This window comes from Mus caroli, chromosome 14 (assembly GCF_900094665.2).
Source record: "Mus caroli chromosome 14, CAROLI_EIJ_v1.1, whole genome shotgun sequence".
NCBI classification, from domain to species: Eukaryota; Metazoa; Chordata; class Mammalia; order Rodentia; family Muridae; genus Mus; species Mus caroli.
Genome location: NC_034583.1, coordinates 23,931,275 through 23,952,936, shown reverse-complemented (window position 1 = coordinate 23,952,936; position 21,662 = coordinate 23,931,275). Strand labels below are relative to the sequence as shown.

The 21,662-nt window shown below is 44.2% G+C and overlaps 1 protein-coding gene across 1 annotated transcript in view; it reads left to right on the top strand.

Annotated features, from left to right (window-relative positions):
- Hacl1 (2-hydroxyacyl-CoA lyase 1) overlaps nt 1-18,527 on the top strand; it is a 34,483-nt gene extending 15,956 nt beyond the window's left edge. Inside the window, exons 9-17 of the mRNA XM_021181400.2 lie at nt 2,132-2,267; nt 4,076-4,181; nt 5,240-5,323; nt 6,118-6,219; nt 9,648-9,802; nt 10,650-10,808; nt 11,890-11,997; nt 16,221-16,407; nt 18,336-18,527. Coding sequence (XP_021037059.1) covers nt 2,132-2,267; nt 4,076-4,181; nt 5,240-5,323; nt 6,118-6,219; nt 9,648-9,802; nt 10,650-10,808; nt 11,890-11,997; nt 16,221-16,407; nt 18,336-18,368 — 1,070 coding nt within the window. The 3' untranslated portion in view covers nt 18,369-18,527. The remainder of the gene's footprint in view (nt 1-2,131; nt 2,268-4,075; nt 4,182-5,239; nt 5,324-6,117; nt 6,220-9,647; nt 9,803-10,649; nt 10,809-11,889; nt 11,998-16,220; nt 16,408-18,335) is intronic.
- The last annotated feature ends 3,135 nt before the right edge of the window (nt 18,528-21,662 follow it).

Below are 21,662 nucleotides of genomic sequence, written 5' to 3'. Positions count from 1 at the left end.
ACTTGATAATAAATAAGTCTAGTAGGCCAGTGTTCTGCTTGTTTTGGTTTGGTTGAGGCAGAGTCTCTCAATATAGTCTTCACTGGCCTAGAACTTACTGGGTAGACCACACTGGCATCAAAATCACAGAGATCCACCTCTTGAGTGTTGGGAAAGGAGAGAGTGGATTCCAGCAAATTGTCCTCTGGCTACTACACATACCCATGCACACGTGCACACACACACAAATAAATGCTTTAGGCTGAGTGGTGGCTCACACCTCTAATCCCAGCACTCAAGAGGCAGAAGCAGGTAGGTCTCAGTGAGTTTGAGGCCGGTCTGGTCTACATAGTGAGTTCTAGAATACCCAGAGCTTTTTAAAAAATTATTTGGGGGGCTGGAGAGGTGGCTCAGTGTTGGGATTAAACATGTGCACCATCATGCTGGGTTAGTAAAGTCTTAATGCCTTTATTATTACTGTTTGTTGTTTGGTTTAGTTTGGTTTGAGACAGTCCTGGCTGTCTGGGAACTCACTGTATAGATCAGGCTGGCTTTGAACTCACAGAGATCTATCTGCCTCTGCTCATGAGTGCTAGGATTAAAGTAGTGCACTTTTAAATTATTTGTTGTATGGTGTATATGCATGTACATTTTCATGTATGTGCATATGTGGATACCAAAAACTGACATCAGGTGTTTCCCTACTTATATTTTTTACACAGTCTCTTACTGAACCCAGAACTCACCTATTTGACTAAGACTGTGTGGCCAGTGAGCTCCTGAGATCCACCTGTCTACTCCCCTCAGTGCTAGGGTTACAGAGGTGTGCCACCACTCCTGGATTTAAACTCAGCCTCATTCAGGCACCACAGGCACCTTACCGACAGAGCCGCCTCCTCGTCCTCATAGCTCCTGTTATAGTACACTATGCACAGGGAAAGTGAGGCAGAGTTTAGGAAGGGAGGGTCTTCTGCCTCAGTGATGTGGAAGAGAGTCCAGAGGATGTGACACCACAGCTGTGCAATGAAAAATTTGTAGTCTTCTAGTAGACAAGGGAACAAAGGCTGTGAAGGAAAAAAGGGCTGCGTGAAGAAAGACACCAAAATAAGAAAGAGAATAAGAACATTTTCTGGAGCTGGGCAGTGGTGGTGCACACACCATTACCAGCACTCAGGAGGCAGAGGCGTCCCAATCTCCGTTCAAGGGACCAGCCTGCTCTACAGAGTGAGTTCTAGGACAGCCAGGGCTGCATAGAGAAACCCTGTCTTGAAAAACCAAACAAAATAAACAAGCAGAAAAAAAAAAAACAAAAAGAAAGAAAGAAAAGAAAACTTATTGACTGAAATAAAGAAGACTATTTTCATCACATACGTATAACAGAGAATTTTAAGATGGTCTTTTAGTGCAGAATGTGATAGTGAGTCTGAACGTACACTCTATTACTTACTAGGATTCATAGATATAGATGCTATGCTTTTAGCGCTAAAGAATATACAACTAAGTAGCTAAAAACAATCGTGGGCGATGCCTTCAGAAACAAAACTATTCTATATGGGCGATGCCTTTAGAAACAAATCTATTCTATATGTCAAGACAGGAAGTTGTTCTCAGGGTCATTGAGGGCATATTTTATCCTGCAGCATATAGTTTTACAACTATATGCTGCAGGATAAAACAAACAGATATGTGCCTGCTCAGACTAGCCCTGTTACAGCCGCAGCATTGTAGAGGCTTAGAGACTCATACATCCTGCACAGTACATACATACATACATACATACATACATACATACATACGTCCTGCACAGCAGACTGCAAAGGAGTTTACTGGTAATGTAGATCAGTTTCCTCAGTCTTTATCTTTCAGGGCAGAGGTCTTCCCTACCCGCCTATGTTCAGGGAATCGTGGGTAGTAGTTTAGTAGGCCCAGAGCGTGAGACAGGAAAGGTGACTGCAGTCAGAGGCACAGATACAGGTTTTTATTGCGAGGTATTTCTCCTGAACATCTGCCACCATTCATTTTGCTTTCAGGCTGGTGTTTTATGCAGCAGGAGGATTTGGGATCTAAAAGCAAATTCCTGTGACACGTTTGAGGTTTGAGGTTCCCAGTGCTGAGTGTAACTGTGTCATCCTGTGATTTGCATTTCTCAAAGGCGCTGCCTATTCCCATGCAGAGGACAGTATCAGGAAGCTGGTGGAGCAGTGCAGTTTGCCATTTTTGCCTACACCTATGGGGAAGGGGGTTGTCCCTGACAATCATCCCAACTGCGTAGGCGCGGCCAGATCCAGGTGCGTGGCGTTCCAGGTTTTACGTACAATGGCTTGGCAGATTTTAGACTGGATTAAATTTGTGTGTGTGTGTGTGTGTGTGTGTGTGTGTGTGTGTGTGTGTGTGTGAGACCTTGATGAATTGCGAGAGGAGCTCTAAAAAGTTCATGTAATTCTAAACATACCTGTTTTGAACATTTCCATTTTTTAAAAGATACTATTGATTTTCTCCTGGCCCTTATGGTTTTTAGAGGAAACCCCTCAGTTACCTGTATCACGGTTCTCCTGAACATAGTCTCTCATTATCTCTGGCACTTTCAAGAGTTCTCTTAGCTAGGTGGAGAAGCACATGTTTGTTTGTATTCCTTAAGGCTGGATTAGTGGCCAGCATAGTGAAACCCTAGGGAGGGATGAAGAAGGAATGTAGCTGGGAAGCAGGACCATTGGAGGGTGTGGACTGTGGCATGCTGCTCTGCTTCAGTGGAAGGAGGGAGGGGAGAGGAGTATGAGAGGAAAGAAAGGGAGGGGCTAATGGATTGACAGGATGGGGGAACAGGTATGGCGGAGTCTGGAATGAGTGTATGCCGTTTGGCTTCACTGGAAGAAATGGAAGGGCACGGGGCACGGCACTGGGAGCCTTGGATGCGTGTATGCCTGGATGGCTTCACGGGGCACGGCACTGGGAGCCTTGGATGCGTGTGTGCCTGGATGGCTTCACTCGGGAGAGGAAGTTGTTTGGACTCTTACTCAGTTTCCAGGTTGGAATCACACTAGCACAATTCCTGCCCTCTGGTACCTACCTAGTGGTGTGCATCTGTACGTACAGTACCATCTGTAGCCTCCTTGGAATTTTCACAAAGCAACGGACCAGAATTTAGATGATCAAGTTACTGAAAATTTGTGAAAACAGCGTGGTCTCAGTTATTTGGGCATTAGGTAATGCGTAGTGTATTTTAGAAAGCAATTCCAGGCTGAGGATGTCTCTGTTGGGAGAGTGCTTACCTAGAAGGCGTGAAGTCCTGCACTCAGGAATTGGGCATGGGGACATGTGTCTTTAATCCTATTACTGGATACAAGGAGACTGGAAGTTCAAAGTCATACTCCTACTTAAGGAATTTGAGGCCAATCTGGGCTACATGAGACCATGTCTTCTGGGGGGGGGGGGAGAAAATTCTGGAATATGAATAATGTCTATAAATAGGTGCTCCTAGAAAACATCCAGGCGTAGTGATACATACTGTAACCCCAGCCTTTGGGAGGCCAGGGGAAAAGATCACAAGTTTGAAGCCAGCATTAGTTGAAAAAGCAATACCCAATCTCCAAAACAGAACAAATTAACACATCATGTCCTTGTGTGTGTGCGTGGGTGAGATGGGGTGTGTGTTGGGAGTGAGACACACACATGCACGTGTGCATGTCACAGTTGAGCCCAGCTTTCTTGCTTTCTCCTTCAAGTTCTCCTTAGTCTGGAGGCAGGGTCTCTCTTACTGAACCTGCAGCTTGCCTGTCTGACTAGGCGCCCGGCTTCCAGGATCCTCCCCCGATCCCCCCAGCCCCTCACCCCGGGCTCAGCACAGATGTGCACCACAGCAGTCAGCCCCTACGTGGGTGCTGGGGATCCGACCTCGGGTTCTCACGCTTGCATGGCAAGCGTCTTGCCCACTGAGCCATCTTCCCAGCTTTCCAAAACTCACCTTAATCTGAAAGATCAGATTTACTCTGGAAGCTCCAAATTATAGACCTGGAAAATATTTTAAGAAGTTTAGAAGAGCTCAAGTAAAAAGTGTCAGTGCGCCCTTGTTAAACCTCCTCCTTTTGTTCTTCAACAGGGCTTTGCAATCCGCTGACGTGATTGTGTTATTTGGTGCGAGACTAAACTGGATATTACATTTTGGACTGCCTCCAAGATATCAGGCAGACGTGAAGTTTATTCAGGTACTCAGAGAGGGTTGTTCTCCCTCTCAGCCATTGTAAGCTCTGCTTTCTTCTCAGCTTTTGTAAAGAACCTTTTGTCTTCTGACAAAAATAGATTTTTACAAATTATCTAACATAATTACAGGTACCAGAGTTAAGCTGCCCTTTCAAGCCTACAAGGTATCCTGTGCTAATTCTAACCAGAAAAGCTTTCAAAGTCAAGTTTTGAATAGTTTGAAAAGGATAATTTACCTCCTCACCGTTCCACTGTATTTAAAGATAGGGAAAGAGGCTTGAGTAGAGGGTAGGTTGGAGAGACACCCTCTGCCTTTTAGGGGTGAAGATGTCTTTTAGGTGACAAAACTGTCAACCTTTTGAAATCTCTTAAATGACTTTGCTTTCACCTGCCATTAGACTGAGTCCCCGGAAAGTCCTGTAACCTCTCCTGTCACTCTGTGTGTGCTCCTGTGCCCTGAGGCCACATGATGGCATCAGATAGCCTGGAACTAGAGTTACTGATGCTAGCCTCTGTGTGGGTGCTGAGGATCAAACCGAGGTCCTCTAGAAGAGCTGCTGTGGCTCTTAACTTCTAAAAGTCTTTTTGTAATACCATTGCTTATTATTTTTCTTGACTGCATTTATTTAGTGTGTGTCCATGTGCATATGGGCACATATATGTGTATGTGTACTTGCGTGTCAGTACATGTGCTGAGGCCAGAGGACAGCCTCTGGGAGTTGGTCATCAGGCTTGGTGGAGGTGCTTCTACCCACTGGGGCATCTCAACAGCTCTTCCTAAAGGATTTTAAGAGCAAACACAGTGGGCTGGAGAACTGGCTGCTCTTCCACAGGACCCAGGTTCAATTCCCAGCTCTCACATGGCACCTTACAATGATATGTCACTCCATCCCTAGAGTAGTTGATGCCTTCTTCTGTCCTCTTTGGATACCAGGCACACATATAACATATATGCAGACAAAACACACACACACACATAAAATAAAAAAGATTTTGTTCTGAACGTTTCTTCAAAACAAAAATGACTAAACATTGCTTGTTCTTTGGGTTTTTCTCTTTGTAGATTGATATCTGTGCAGAAGAACTGGGGAATAATGTAAGGCCTTCTGTGATTTTGCTAGGAGATATAAATGCTGTCTCTAAACAGGTACAAGCCTTTCTCTGGGTTTTAGTTTCTGCGGATTGACCCCTAAAGCAGTCAATTCTGGATAAGGCTCCTTTTGATTTACTTGGTGGCATGTCTAGTCATTTTACACTAAGTTTATAATAGAAAACCAGCTGCAACTTTTGAACTTGGTAAATTCAGCTCACTACATTGTCATATTGGTGGAAGTTAGCATTGTAGAATGTTAACTTAGCATTTAAAAATTTAAAGTCATTCAAACCAGAATTCAGTTAAGTAGAATTTAGCTTTCTGAGAAAAAAAAATTACAGTATAGCTTTTAAAGGAATTAAAATTGACTTATTACACAGCGGGAAATCTAACAGTATATTTTCAGGTAATAAGGACATTTTTACTCTTCAAGTTGTTATCAGTGACTTGGCAGACTTCCTATTTGTATGTAATTTATACATTTCATTGTGGCAGGAGGTCAGACGTGGTCACCTTTATGACTTGATTTTGTGTAATTGTCATGTTGAGATGCAGATGCTATCCCTGTCATGTGTGCCCTGTCACTTGGGTAATTTGCAGCCCTTGGTCTGTGTCACATGGCTCACGGCACTACCCACTGACCTCCTGTCAGTCTCTCGCTGCTGGCAGAGGGTGCGATGGGAAGGGCAGTGTGTCATGAGCCTCCTGCAGTGTGTCACGAGCCAATTGCAGTGTATCACCAGCCTCCTCCAGTGTGCTGAGAGCCTTCTTTAGGAAAATTTTTATGTTCATGCGCCTCAAGTTTATTTTCAAAAAGGAAAGAAAAGTTTGTTTTGTTATATTTTTAGCTTTTAGAACAGTTTGATAAAACTCCATGGCAGTGCCCCCCAGACAGCCAGTGGTGGAAGACTCTGAGGGAGAAAATGAAGAGCAATGAAGCCGTCTCCAAGGTAACGTGGGGCCAGCGGAAATTCAAAATCCCTCAGGTTGATGGGTCCCTTGGTCCTTCCGGAATAGGACATAGACAGTCATAGGAAACAGTGCACTCTGTCAGCCTCGGGGTCAAAAAACCAGGACACCCTTCTCACAAGGGCTACAAGCCAGAAAGTGGGATAAGAACTAATAAAAAATGGTAGTGAAGCCAGGCATAGGGTGCACGCCTTTAATCACAGCACTCGGGAGGCAGAGGCAGGTAGAGTTTGGGCCTAGCCAGGGCTACACAGAGCAAACCTGTTTCAAATCTTGAAGAATGCCCCCCTAAAAGGTGAGTTTTTAACTATGTAAATAAGAAAAAAAAACCTGTGCACGCCCCTGTGTGTGTACTTGTAACCTGTGCATGCCCCTGTGTGTGTACTTGTAACCTGTGCACGCCCCTGTGTGTGTACTTGTAACCTGTGCATGCCCCTGTGTGTGTACTTGTAACTTGTGCACGCCCCTGTGTGTGTACTTGTAACCTGTGCATGCCCCTGTGTGTGTACTTGTAACCTGTGCATGCCCCTGTGTGTGTACTTGTAACCTGTGCATGCCCCTGTGTGTGACTTGTAACCTGTGCACGCCCCTGTGTGTGTACCTGTGGTGTAGGTAGTGTGTGCTTTACCTGGAAGGGGCCTCAGGCTCCTGCAGATCGAGCGTCTGAAGAGTCTCCGTTTGAGAGTGCTGTGAACTGGTAGAAGAAAAGCAGTCTGACCTTGGAAAGTTGTCAGTTTGATCTAGTGCAGAATATCCGGTATATCCAGGGCATGTTAGGAGATGGTCATCTGCCCTTAAGATACCTTTCCTTCAAGGCACGTGAGTGTGATAGCTAGTTCCTTCTTCCAAATGGGAAATTTGATCAATGTATAATCTGCCTCCCCTTACATGCACATACACACATGTGCATGTGCGCACACACACACACACACACACACACACAGCCATTTAACTCTTATGTCACTGCTGGAAACTCTTGTGGCTTTCACATCTGACCTTGGGGTTTTGCCTGCTAGTGAAGGATCTGGAGATGTGTTTTGAAATGACCACTAAGCCTTCCTAGCGAGCACCACAGTGGATCACTTCTTCAATGTTTGGGGACTTCTGTTCAAAGTCTTTATATGCACAGCACTTCCTCCTTGATTGTCAGGGGGACGATGGCTTTTTAAGTTGTAGTGTTTTGTGTACTCGTATGTGTCTTGATTCAGCTGGGTGAAGTGTTCAGTCTACACCCAGGGTTTCTTCTTTTTTTTTTTTTTAAATACATATTTTCCTCAATTACATTTCCAATGCTATCCCAAAAGTCCCCCATAGCCCCCCCCCCCACTTCCCTACCCACCCATTCCCATTTTTTGGCCCTGGCGTTCCCCTGTACTGGGGCATATAAAGTTTGCACAACCAATGGGCCTCTCTTTCCAGTGATGGCCGACTAGGCCATCTTTTGATACATATGCAGCTAGAGTCAAGAGCTCCGGGGTACTGGTTAGTTCATATTGTTGTTGCACCTACAGGGTTGCAGATCTCTTTAGCTCCTTGGATACTTTCTCTAGCTCCTCCATTGGGGGCCCTATGATCCATCCAATAGCTGACTGTGAGCATCCACTTATGTGTTTGCTAGGCCCCTGCCTAGTCTCACAAGAGACAGCTATATCAGGGTCCTTTCAGCAAACGCTTGCTAGTGTATGCAGTGGTGTCATCGTTTGGAGGCTAATTATGGGATGGATCCCTGGATATGGCAGTCTCTAGATGGTCCATCCTTTTGTCTCAGCTCCAAACTTTGTCTCTGTAACTCCTTCCATGGGTGATTGTTTNCAATTCTAAGAAGGGGCAAAGTGTCCACACTTTGGTCTTCGTTCTTCTTCAGTTTCATGTGTTTTGCAAATTGTATCTTATATCTCGTTATACTAAGTTTCTGGGCTAATATCCACTTATCAGTGAGTACATATCATTTGAGTTCTTTTGTGATTGGGGTTTCTTCTTGTTAAGTAGTTTATTTTTGGGGGGATACATAAGTGTTTGTGTGTGTGTATGTATATACACTATGTGTGCCTAGTACCCTCAGAGGTCAGATGGAACTGGAGTTATGAATAGTTGTGAACTACCATGTGTGTGCAGGGAACCCGACCTGGGTCCTCAGCAGGAGCGACAAGTGCCCTTGACCAGTGACCTACCTTTCCAGCCTGGCCTAGGATTTCCTCCTGATAGGATGATACATTTGAAAATTTGAAATCTGAGCAAGGCATTTTTGTCCCCTAATGTATCTGTCATCATAGAATAAGTTTGTATTTTCAACCAAACACAGCAGAATTTATGTGCCTAACTCCACCGGGACTATTTCTACTGTCAGGAGCCAGGCTCAGTTCTGTTCTCTAAGTTATCATAAATACCCTAGGATGCCCTCAGGGTTTGTCCTCTGTCTACTGTAGTGGCGTGCAGACTCTCCAGCATCTCGGGTAACTCATCTCCAGCAGGAGGGTTAGCACAGGCGAGGCTGCAGTGCCGGGACCAGATGGGCCTGGTACTGATGAAACCCAGTGGCTCCTCCCGGCGCTAGCAGGCCTGTGGCTGTCTGGATATATATATATATATATATATCTTCACTCAGAGACTCTAAAATAGCTGCTCTACAATGTGTGAGAGAAGAGCCAGGTTCTCAGATCATCTTCTGTAATCCTAACATCTTAGTTTTAAACTTAGGGCCATATTTCAGATAAAAATATTCTGAAAAATACGTAAGACAATGTTTTCTTTCTTTGTTTTTTTTTTTTTTTGAATAGAAACATGTATTTACACGCAGTGCAGTACTGTGATCAGAAAGCAGCACAGAGACACCTGACTGCTATAATTCATGCACTGGTTCAAGAGGCGGTTACTGAAAACTGCAAGTGGGAAGCCTGGAAAGAGAAAAGGGTCAAACTTTTCATCCCCAATTTGCTACCCTGATCAAAAGGAGTCCCCACAGCCCACGTGACGTCCTCACATAAGCTGCCATCTCCCATAAGAGTCACGTGTGGTTGTAAGTTGTGGACATGCTGGACTGAAAGACAGTGTTTTTCTAAGAGTGTACCATAGGACTGTTCTGTTTTGTTGATCCCAGTGTTACTCAGCCATCTTTACTGTACGACTTCTGCAGGTGTTTGATGTGGTAAGGTGCATCGACTCCACAGGACATGGGGGATTCCATGGCGTATCCATCATGTCCCAGCTGGGACTGTAGGGCACATTGGTGTTAGCATGGTTCTGGATGGTTCACAGTTGAAAGAGTAACTGCTATGCAGCCATTTTGGAATCTTGTAGCTTATTGATGGTATTACACTGTTCTAAAATAACTATGGTAATAGCTTACTGTCACAGTAACTTTCATGATGTCCCAATATAATTTATTGTATACTCGCCTCTGCTATTTTAGGAACTGGCTGCCCAAAAGTCCCTCCCTATGAATTATTACACAGTGTTCTACCACGTTCAAGAACAGTTGCCCCGAGACGCTTTCATAGTGAGTGAGGGGGCAAACACCATGGACATCGGACGGACTATGCTTCAGAACTGCCTTCCTCGCCACAGGTGAGGCTCCGAGGAGGAAATGACAGTGGGTCTCATTTAAAGCCCCAGTGAAGCGGATTATGAATGATATTTGAAAACTGTACATGTCTACTGTATAGGGACGTATTTCATAAATGTATTTTAAATTTTTCTTCAGATTTATTTCATTTATTTTATGTACGTGATTTGCCTGTGTGTATGTATGTGTACCGCATGTCTGCCTGGTGCCCTCAGAGGTAAGAAAGGGGCTTTGGGATCCTCTGGAACTGGAGTTACAGCCTCTTGAAAACCTCCATGTGGGTATTAGGAGTAAACTCAGGTCTTCTGTCAAAGCATCAAGTGCTCCTAACCTCTGAGCCATCGCTCCAGCCACACATAAGTGGTTTTTGGGTTTGGTTTTGGTTTGGTTTTCCGAGGCAGGGTTTCTCTGTGTAGCCCTGGATGTCCTGGAACTCACTCTGTAGACCAGGCTGGCCTTGAACACAGAGATCCACCTGCCTCTGCCTCCTGAGTGCTGGGATCAAATGTGTGCACCACCACTGCCTGGCTCATAAGTATGTTCTCAAGTGAGATTTTATAGCTTTATAGTTTTTATGCTTCCTAGTCCTTGGTATAGTATGATAATTGGTGTAGTCAGTGTCCTGAGAGGATATTTATCCAAGCAAGCATGCGTGGCTGGTTTTGGCTGGTTTCTTTTATGCTGCTTATCCTTGACAAATTAGTTCCTTATGTCCTAAAGATTTTGTATTAAAGAAAAATGTTTATTAATTTTTCTCCACAAACCACATAAACAAAAACTGAAAGATTGTGTTAACACTACACTGCATGATCTGTCTAGAGAGTTTGACTTCAGCTCTGTTCCTAACAGGCTTGATGCAGGTTCTTTTGGAACAATGGGGGTTGGCCTGGGATTTGCCATTGCAGCTTCTCTAGTGGCTAAAGACAGAAGTCCTGGGCAGCGGGTCGTCTGTGTGGAAGGTGACAGTGCCTTCGGATTTTCCGGCATGGAAGTGGAGACCATCTGCAGGTAAAAAACAGCATTTTATGCTCACACCTAGGAAACCGTGCAAGACATGCTTGCTTCCCAAGCAGCTGTCCTGGACAGCACTGTCTAAGCTCTCAAGGAGAAACCCCCACCACGTCAGCTGAGGACTCTGCCAGCCCCATACCCAGCTGCATTTAAGCTACAATAAAATGTTATACTTAGAGCTCTTCGTACGATTCTGTGAATCACGTTTTGGGACTTTCAAAGCTTTGATATATAAGACTGTCGAGATCAAGAAAACTAGGTTTGGCAACACACTCTGTAGTCCTGAGGTAGCAGTGGAGACAGAAGGATCTGGAGTTCAGGGTTATCCTCCACTGCATAACAAGTTCAAGGCCAGCCTAGGCTATGTGAACCCATGTATAACAACCAATTGACATGTGCCAAAAAGTGATGTACGGAGAGAATTTAGCTTTCTAGAGGGTGATAACTCCCTTGTAGCACAGAAAACAAAGTTACCACATTCATTTACTTTGTTCTGTCATGACTCCAAGCCCTCAGAAATTATGTTTAGAAAACAAAGCCCACATTCTCTTTCAGCTTTTCAGTTTCTTGTCTTGGCTGTACTGTTGAAGACATTGATGGGTGTTCTTCCTCTGCACCAATCACGCTTTGCTGTGATTGATGATGCAGACTGGGTGTTAGTTGTCTGTCTCTCACAGCGGCCAGCACAGGCTGGTTGTCACAGCAGCCAGCACAGGCTGGTTGTCATTGAGGCATTCAGTAATAGACTGAGACTTCCGTGTGCCTAGGAACCGTCTAGAAACAGGCCTCAGAGGAGTGGGGGAGGTGTTTTTTCTTGTACCCAACTGGAAAAGTTCAGTGATTTACCAGGGTTCATAGCTAAGCAGATTACCAGCCCCGAGTCTTGAACAAATTCCACTACTGTGATGTTTCTATCAGTGGTTTGGTATTTTTTTAATTGGGATAATAAATGCTTGGTTTTCTCTCTGATATTGAAATTTTCTTATAGAAAACATCTACTTTTAAGTAAAAATTTCAGTTTTAAGAAAAGAAATTGTTTTAGAAAGAATGATATCTTCATAGTTTATTTTCTCTTTAGGTACAACTTGCCAATCATACTGTTGGTAGTAAACAATAATGGAATTTACCAAGGTTTTGATGCTGACACCTGGGAAAAAATGCTACATTTTCAAGAAGCTGCTACAACGTGAGTAACTCAGAACAGTGGATAATTATATTATGCCAGGTATTTGGTTTGTCTTTTAATAGTTTGCTGGGTTGGAATGCGCCTCCATATCATACACTTGGCTAGTTCCTCGGGCCCTTTAAAGCCATCTCTTCACGGTTCCTTTATATACAGCTAGCTACCCATGACTGTTGACTGTTGAAATCAGGGAACCACCGTCAACTCAGCAAACTCTGTGATGTGTACACTTAGGTAACAGTAGTGCTAGCAATTACTGACACTGTTGATGCTGTATTAGTCAAGGTTCTCTCAAGGAACAGAACTCATGAGCGTATATGAGAGTCAGCATAAGGGAACGTATTGGCCTGGTTTACAGTTTGTGGTTTCTCTGGCTCGTCCAACAATGGCTATCTTCCAATAGAAGAACCCAATAGTTGTTCAGTCCACAAGGCTGGCCTTTAGTCCTGATGAAGCAGGGTCCAATACCAGGGAAGGAATGCCTCAGCAGCAGAACAGATGGACTTGCCAGCAAGAGGGAGGGCAAGCAGACAGAAAACAAAGGCCCCCTCCTCCCAAGTCCTTTTGCATAGGCACCTCCAGGGGTGGCCCAGGTTGAGGGTGGGTCTTCCCACCTGAAAGGATCCAGTCAAGAGAAATCTCTCACAGGTGTGCCCAGATGCTTGGGTTTTAGTTGATGCCAGATATAGACAAGGTGACAGCCAAGCTTAGCCGTCACAGGGGCTGGTGAGTTATGTATACTTTAAAGATCTTCCTTTCTTTTCCCACAAAGCTAAACCTTCATTATCTGATGGCAGAGTCAAACTTAAGTCTGTTAGAACTGGTCCTGGGTATACAAATAACAGTTTATCTCAGCCAAGGATAGAGAAAAGTAGTGTTTTCATTTATGTATGCTTTCGTGGTTGTTTTTACATAACCATTTGTATTACTTATTTCATTGCATTGATAAAATATCACAACTAAGGCTACTTATGAAAACAAAGTTTAATGGGGCTTACAGTGCTGGGGGTTAGAGTTTCTGATGGTGGAGTGAAAACGTGGACTGGGGCAGCCCTGAGAGCTCACACCGTGATCCACAAGCAGAGGACACAGAGCACACTGGGGATGGCATTGTCGTTTGAAATCTCAAAGTCTGCCCTAAGTAATAAACCTCGTCCAACAAGGCCACACCTCATAATCCTTCCCAAATAGTTCCACCTACTGGGGACCAAGTATTCAAATATGTGAGCCTGTGGCAGCCATTTTCATTCTAACCACCACGCCATCCATGCCTTTTCTTTTGCCTTCATTATAGTTGATAATACAGACTGGGTGTATAATACCGTGGATAATACCGTCAGGGTGTAGTAGCTCCTGGTCCCGTGTTACTACTTAACTTCAGTTAAAAATAAATAAAGTGGAAGGTTTCTAGACTGAGGACATGGTTCAGGTGATAGAGCGTTTGCCTTTTATGCACGACACCTCGAGTTTGAGCCTCAGTATTTCTTAGCTTGGATATGCTGGGCACACCTGTAATCCTATCATTAAAGACAAGAAGAGCAGGTTCAAGGTCATCCTTAGCTGCACAGCAAGTAGCTTAGTTATGGTTGCACTGCTGTGAACAGACAGTGTGACCAGGGCAGCTCTTATAAAGGACAGCATTTAATTGGGGCTGGCTTACAGGTTCAGAGGTTCAGTCCATTCTCATCACATCAGGACACACGACAGCATCCAGGCAGGCATGGTGCTAGAGGAGGTGAGAGTTCCGCATCTTCATCTGAAGGGTAACCAGAAAGACACTGGCATCCTCGTGCAGTTCAGAGGGAGCTCTCAAAGCCCACCCCTACAGTGACACACTTGCTCCAGTCAGGCCAATCTACTCCAACAAGGACACACTTCCTAATAGTGCCGCTCCCTCTGCCAAGCATATTCAAACCACCACAGCAAGTCTAGGCCAGCTTGAATTACACAAAACCCTGTTTCTTATTTTAAAAGAAAAGACATTCAGTTCCCCTCATCTTTTTTTTTTTTTTTTTTTTTTTTTTTTTTTTTTTTTTTTTGAGACAGGGTTTCTCTGTATAGCCCTGGCTGTCCTGGAACTCACTCTGTAGACCAGGCTGGCCTCGAACTCAGAAATCCGCCTGCCTCTGCCTCCCAAGTGCTGGGATTAAAGGCGTGCGCCACCACGCCCGGCAGTTCCCCTCATCTTAAGCTGAGAAGTTGTTGAGAGTTGATGGCTCTGTGGCAAATGATCTGACGCCCTCTTCTGGCTTCCTTGTGCACTGCACACATGCGGTACCCAGATAACATGCAAGTATAACACCCATACATATAAAATAAAAATAAGTCCTTTGTTGCCAAGCATGTTGGCACCCATCTTTAATCCCAGTGCTTGAGGAGCAGAGGCAGGTGGATCTCTGAGTTTGAGACTAGCCAGTCCTGTCTACAGAGTGAGTTCTAGGACAGTCAGGGCTACACAGAAAAAATCCTGTCTCAATCAATCAATACATAAATATTTTTTAAAAATCCAGTTTCTTGGTTTAGTTAAATTTCAAGTACTCATACTAACAGGTAGTGTGTGGCCAGCATACTGTAAGTCACCTCTGTCATTACAGAAAGTTCTCTTAGACATTGCAATATAAACAATAAAAATACAAGAAGCAACGTGTACTAACATACGTGTGGTCTACCGACTCTCCCTGGAGGCTAAGGCAAGATGACCACTCAAGCTGATGAGTCCAAGATACGTCAAGGCTCCTTCACAAACACACACACAAAGATTCAGTAGAAAATCTGGGCTGAGGCAGGAGGATTCAGAGTTGAGGCCACCAGCCTGAGCTATGTACTGAGTTCCAAGTTACTCTGCTACATAGCAAGCCCTGGCCCAAAACAAGCAAAAATAAGGGGGTGAGGGATGCAGTTTCATGTACTGTCATCTCGGCTCTGATGGCGCTATCTCCACACCGTGCCCTCTGCTGGTTTTTTGTGGTGAATAGCCAGCTGTACCAGAGGGCAAGAAACATGGGCCAGGAGCTGGAGAGATGGGTTAGTGGTTAAGAGCATTGACTGCTCTTCCAGAGGTCCCAAGTTCAATTCCCAGCAACCACATGGTGGCTTACAGACATCTGTGATGGGATCTGGTGCCCTCTTCTGGTGTGTCTGAAGACAGCTACAGTATACTCATATACATACAATAATAAATTAAAAAAAAAAAAAAAGAAAGAAACATGGGCCAGACTGCTCTATAACATTGCCAGTTAGTACCCTGATGACTTTCATGAATGACCACACACACCACACCACAGCCTGCAGCCAGGTGACTCAGTACACACTTTGAGAAACGCACATATCTATCTGAATCTCATGGAGCCACTGACAAGTTAGGGTCATGGAACCAAAGCCTTCGCAAAGCTGAAACTCCTTCAAAAGTTGAGACAGTTAATGACTGCAAAGTTAAAGACTTTCCCATTGAAGGGTATACTCACATCCAACAGTTACAATGCAGATGGCTGTTTAAAGTGCTGTCCTAGAGTTGTTGGGTGTTGTCTTTAAGGCTAGAGTCCAGTGGTCAACTGATTGTTGGTTTGGTTGGTTGGTTTTGCTCTAAAGATGAAAAGAACTATATTTTAAAAAAATCTATGAGGGCCGGGCGTGGTGGCGGACACCTTTAATCCCAGCACTTGGGAGGCAGAGGCAGGTGGATTTCTGAGTTCGAGGCCAGTCTGGTCTACAGAGTGAGTTCCAGGACAGCCAGGGCTACTCAGAGAAACCCTGTCTCGAAAAAACAAACAAAAACAAAAACCAAAAGAAAATCTATGAGGAGAAAAAGCCCACAAACAAACAAACAAGCAAAAGCCAGGCATGGTGGTACCTGCCCTCACTAGCCAGGCAGTAAACTGTCGGTTATTGTTGCATTAACTGTTAAGGCTGTTGTCACTGGCTGATAGAGCTGCAGTTTCTTTTAGTAATAAAAGGCCTGGAGTTCAGCTAGCTCACCCAAGGTGCCTGAAACTCCTGAGGTGGAGCAGAGGAAGGACGGGAACCAGGACATTTGTGTTACGTACTGCTGCTAAACAGCTGTACTGAGGACACTGTGTTACATACTGCTGCTAAACAGAGCTGTGCTGGAAAAAGAAAAAGTATGCCTCGGGGGTCAGCTTCAATTTTTTGCAGATAATCTTGGAAGAGTCTTTGTTTCTAGAAGCTTAAAGATTTTTAATTTTGCCGTCTTACAACTTGCTTTTCAGTGTCCCTCCCATGTGCCTCTTGCCCAACTCGCATTATGAGCAGGTCATGACTGCATTTGGAGGCAAAGGGTATTTTGTACGAACACCAGAAGAGCTCCGACACTCGCTGAGGCAGGCTCTGCAAGACACAAGTAAACCCTGCCTTCTCAACATTATGATTGAGCCACAAAGTACACGCAAGGCCCAGGTAGGTTCCGTTGCTAAACAGAGGACAAGAATGTATATTCATTCTCTCAGGGCTCCTTCCTGAGAGGCGAGCCCACCACAGTCCAGAGTTCCGTCTAAGTCTGTGTCTGAGTTTGGCAGTTTTATTTCCTTGTTCAACTAAATATTTGTTGAGATGTCGCTATGTGTGTTGTTTAGAGTAAGAGGTGAGCAAACCTAGGCTGTCCTGATCCCACAGAGCTTACAGTAGCAGGGGACGTGGACAGTAGGCTACCTCACAACTCCGTGCTACATGACAGAGCACGGTGACCAGCTGTAAGTGAAGAAACACATTGTTGTTATAGGAAATCTCATTGGTAGTAGTGCTTGAACTGCAATCAGTGATGATTTAGCAGAGAGAGGGTGGAAAGGGGTCCAGGGCTCTGTGTCAAGAGGCAGCCGGCCAGTTGGAGGAGCTGTAGGAAAACCAAGTACAGTGAGCACCGTGTAGAGGAATCTGCAGCCAGTGGTGTGTGCAGCCAGTGGTGTGTGCAGCCAGTGGTGTGTGCAGCCAGTGGTGTGTGCAGCCAGTGGTGTGTGCAGCCAGTGGTGTGTGCAGCCAGTGGTGAGTGCAGCCAGTGGTGTGTGCAGCCAGTGGTGTGTGCAGCCAATGGATTTATGCAATTGCAGTCAACTTAGTCCCTGTAACCTCTAATGGGTATTGATGCAGTAGCCACAATAGTGAGATAAATGTCAAGGTGTGCCATGTGATGTTGCCTTCCATCTTAGAGTAAGCTGATTTTCATTCTTAATCTGTGTACTCTGGACCTTCCGCCTGCTTGTGCTTACACACCTGTCTTCCATGAGTCCACTCTTCAGAGCAGAAATCTACTCAATTATTCGTTCCCTCTCCCCTCTCCTTTCCCCACCCCAGCATGTGTGTATATATGTGGTCTATGAGCACGTGTGTTCACATATGTGGGTGAACATGTGTGCAGTGAGTACGTAAGCCAGAAGCTGAAATCAGATGTCTTCCTCAATTGTCTTTCACTTTCTCATTTACTGAGCCAGGGTCTCTTCCTAAACCCAGAGCTCACCCCAGAGGGAACCTCAACTTCCCCTCCCAAGCTCTGAGGTCACATGTGTTTATGTGGGTTCCAGGAGTCTGAACCCCAATCCTTATGCTTGCCAGCAAGCACTTTATCCACGAAGCCATCTTTCTAGTCCCTCTCTCTTGGTTCTTATGAGCAGATACCTGAACAATCAATAAAATATACAGCAACGGATTTGGAAACTGTCAGATATATAGAATTCTGCTGAGATTCTGCTTGTGTCCAGGCAGACATGGGAGACCTCAGAATTTACATGAGAGCAGAGAAAAGATACTCAGCATAGAACCTGCTGGTCATGTAGACGGACAGAGTAGGTCGGGACGGAACGAGCGAGCGGCGGCATTGGCAGGGATCCTCCCAGTCCCTTAAAGATCTGCTTCAACATCTGATCTACAGTTTCCTATGAACTGCATTTGCATATTTCAGAGAAGTAGAAATTATCACTGCCATTTGTAATTCTGTAGGATTATCCCTATATCAAATACTTTTTAACATTTTTTATCTTCGTTCCAATGGGATTCTAACATATTTTCATCTCCAAGCTGTTATTCTTTATTGAATGTTTGTTGTCTGTCACCGTTCACCATTGAGTCATAGTGGCTGGCTGCTTCCCGCTTTCTGCAGGGATATCTTAGTCTCTCTAGTAACCTGCGTCTGGGCCTTGTGGGGAAGGCAGTCTTGGTGAACTGGTCTCACTAATTGCTTTTCAGCTCTTTTTGACTAGACCAAACACAAACCTTCTTTCACCACCATTGTCTAGTTCTTCTATATATTGTATAGTCCTTAAAGGGATTACAGTGAGGATACAGTGTAATATGGCCATTTCTTCTGCCTCAATGCTGTTTTTTTTTCCCTCTAGGATTTTCACTGGCTCACCCGTTCTAACATGTGAATAAACTACTTGATGGTTATGCGGAATTTTCTCTCTCCCGCAAGGTAGAATTTACTTTTCATAGCAAAATTACCATAATGCTAACATTGTATTTAAAAATACACTTTAAATTGTATTTTATAGTAAAGAAATTGACTAAAGCCAGACGTTTGTTATGACTTTGGTTTTGTTTTGTTTTTTATTGTGCATTGGTGTTCTGCGTGTGTGTATTCAAGTATGAGTGTGTCAGATCCCCTGGAACTGAAGTTACAGACAGTGGTGAGCTGCCATGCAGGAAATTGAACCCGGGTTCTCTGAAAGAGCAGACAACGCTCTTAACCACTAAGCCCCCCTGATTTTGGATCTTAAAGGCTTGTGCTATGTGATAAAGGCTTGGTCCGCAGCTCCTGGCACTTTGGATGTCGGAGTGAAGTCACTGGGGACTAAGACCCAGCGGGATGCCACTCCTCAAGCTCACATCCCCTGGGCTGAGCAAGCCCTTTCATGAGCCTCCTGTCATGATGGACTCCAGGCCCAAAAGCAAAAGGGCGAAGTGACCATGGACTGGGACGTCCACCACTGAGCAAGGGCTGCAGAGATGACTCCACAGTTAAGAGCACAAACTACTCTTATTTATTTATTTATTTATTTATTTATTTATTTATTTATTATATGTAAGTATACTGTAGCTGTCTTCAGACACTCCAGAAGAGGGAGTCAGATCTCATTATGGATGGTTGTGAGCCACCATGTGGTTGCTGGGATTTGAACTCTGGACCTTCGGAAGAGCAGTTGGGTGCTCTTACCCACTGAGCCATCTCACCAGCCCCACAAACTACTTTTGCAGAAGATATGAGTTTGGTTCTTAGCAACAGCGGTGGTTCACAACTGCCTGTAATTGCATCTCCAGGGACTTGGGGCGGGGCGGGGATTTAATGCCTTCAGCTTCCTTTGGCTACATTCTCATGCATACACCCGCACACAGATGCCTATATACACACAATTTAAAATAAAATGAAGCTTAAAGCTTAAAAGGCTATTAATCAAAGTAAATATTTCTTCCTTTTAAATTGATTTTCTCCAGTACTTTGTCAAGGATTGGAGATTGACTAATAGTATCCTACCACATAAATAGCCAAATGCCAGCATTGGAGAAAGACATAAAAGCTGTGTAAATGATGCAGCATCCAGAGATCCCGAGAGCACCTCTCTGCCGCAGAGTGGAGACTCGGTCTAGTCTGTATTTTATTTTTGGAGACTTGGTTCTGATCTCAGTTGTTGTGGAACTTGCCCTATATATACTTGAATGTTTTTCCTGGAAAGGACTCACTGATCCAGAGAAGTCACACCACCGCCATACTAACCCCTGTAGATTAGCTACTTTGTGTAGGCATACCACACCGAGACCCAGGAAGTTATCCATGGTTTATTATCATGTGTTGTGTAAGAAAATTTGGGTCATTGACAGGCCACACAATGATAATGTTGCCTTACAATTATAAGGGAGATAAAAAGTTTCTCTCACCAGCTTGAGTTACACTGAGAGCTCAAAGTGAGCCTGAGCTGCTTATGGAGAGACTGTCTCAAAAAAAAAAAAAAAAAAAAAAAGTGAGGCTGGAGATTTGGCTCAAGTAGGTCGCTTGTCTTGAACACTCCAAGCCTGAGTTTAATATCCTTAGTACCACCAATAAATAAAGAAATAAATAATTGAAGAGAAAGAAATCAGGCAAATGATTTAGAGTGTAAAAGCACTTGCCTTGCAGAGCCTGATCTCTAGAACCTACAGAAATGTAGATAAGGGGGAACCAAGACTACAAAGTTGACCTCTGACCTCTACACTTTGGCTGTAGCACACACACACACCCACATATGTGCATGCACTCACACACAAGTAAAAGCTTTTAAAGACAGAGTTGTGGCATAAGGTTGTGCACCCATACTGGGTTTACACAACTATGGAAAAAGACAAGCAATATTGCTTGGAACTTCAGGACTTTAACCCGGGTTTCACTTAATGCAACGTAGTAATGGGAGTATTTTTATGTCATTTTTGTCTCCTGGAAAATATTAAAAGTGAGTCAGGTAGTGGTGGCACATGATTTTAATCCTAGCACTCAGGATGCAGATAGCCAGATCTTTGTGAGTTCAAGGCCAGCCTGGTCTACAGAGCAAGTTCCAGGACAGCCAGAACTATACAGAAGAACCCTGTCTCAGAAAAAACAAAAAACAAAAAAACAAAAACAACAACAACAACAACAAAAAAAACCAAAAAACAAAAAACCCAATGATAGATCAATCAATCAATAAATGCCCAACAACAACAAAAAGAAAATATTGAAAGTGTTTTTGCAGTTGCTGGGAATTGAATCTAAGGCTTTGTACATACTAAGCAAAGAGTCTTTTTTTTTTAACCTATCTTTCTAGCTAAAAGTCAACATTTTAAAAAATCAGAACTATATTTTAAGATATTAGAATAGGAGGCTGGAGAGATGGCTCAGAGGTAGCTTCTCTTGCAGAGGTCCTAGGTTCAGTTCCCAGCCCCCACATAGAGGCTCACAACTGCCTCTAACTCCAGTTCAGGGGATCCACTGCCCTCTGCTGGCCTCCCAGGAACCAGGCGTCCACATTGCACACATAGATAAACGCAGGCACTCAATCATAACAACAAAGACGACGACAACAACAACGACTAGAACTAAAATATTAGAGGTGGATGTACCTGCTATTTTTGCATTTTTTCATGAATCAGAGCACAAGACTTTATATCAAAATTCAGCATATAAACATTACAATAGATTTGTCTGCATTGGCTGAGTTGTAGCACAAGAGACCACCTCAGTGTGGGAAGTTTCTAGCTCTAGATGAGAACCGGGAAGATTTTTGCAGTGAGCAGTGTACAGCTCTCATAGGGCCCTGATCCAAGCCCAAATTGCCCAGGAGGAATCACAGAGGAGCATTTGACTTGGGTAACCCACATGTTCTTGGTAATCGCCTCTGCCCATGGACACCTGCCTGACGGCCAAATGTAATACAAAGTTTTGACGCAGATTATGTGGCAGGCTTAATATTTTTAAGTTGAACTGTATTACTCCAGTTAGATATAATTAGGGATAAATGTCCCCCTTTCTAACTGTGTTATCCTTATAAGAAAAAAATGTTGGCTGGTTAATAGTGTGGCCAGCAGAGGTCAGTCCAGATTAATCCAAGAACGCTGTACCTGATCATCCACTCCCAGCTTATTTTGTAAAACAACCTTGTAGTTAGTTTTATCATAGGAGTTACTTCTTAGAAGGATAAAATATGAGAAATTCTCTC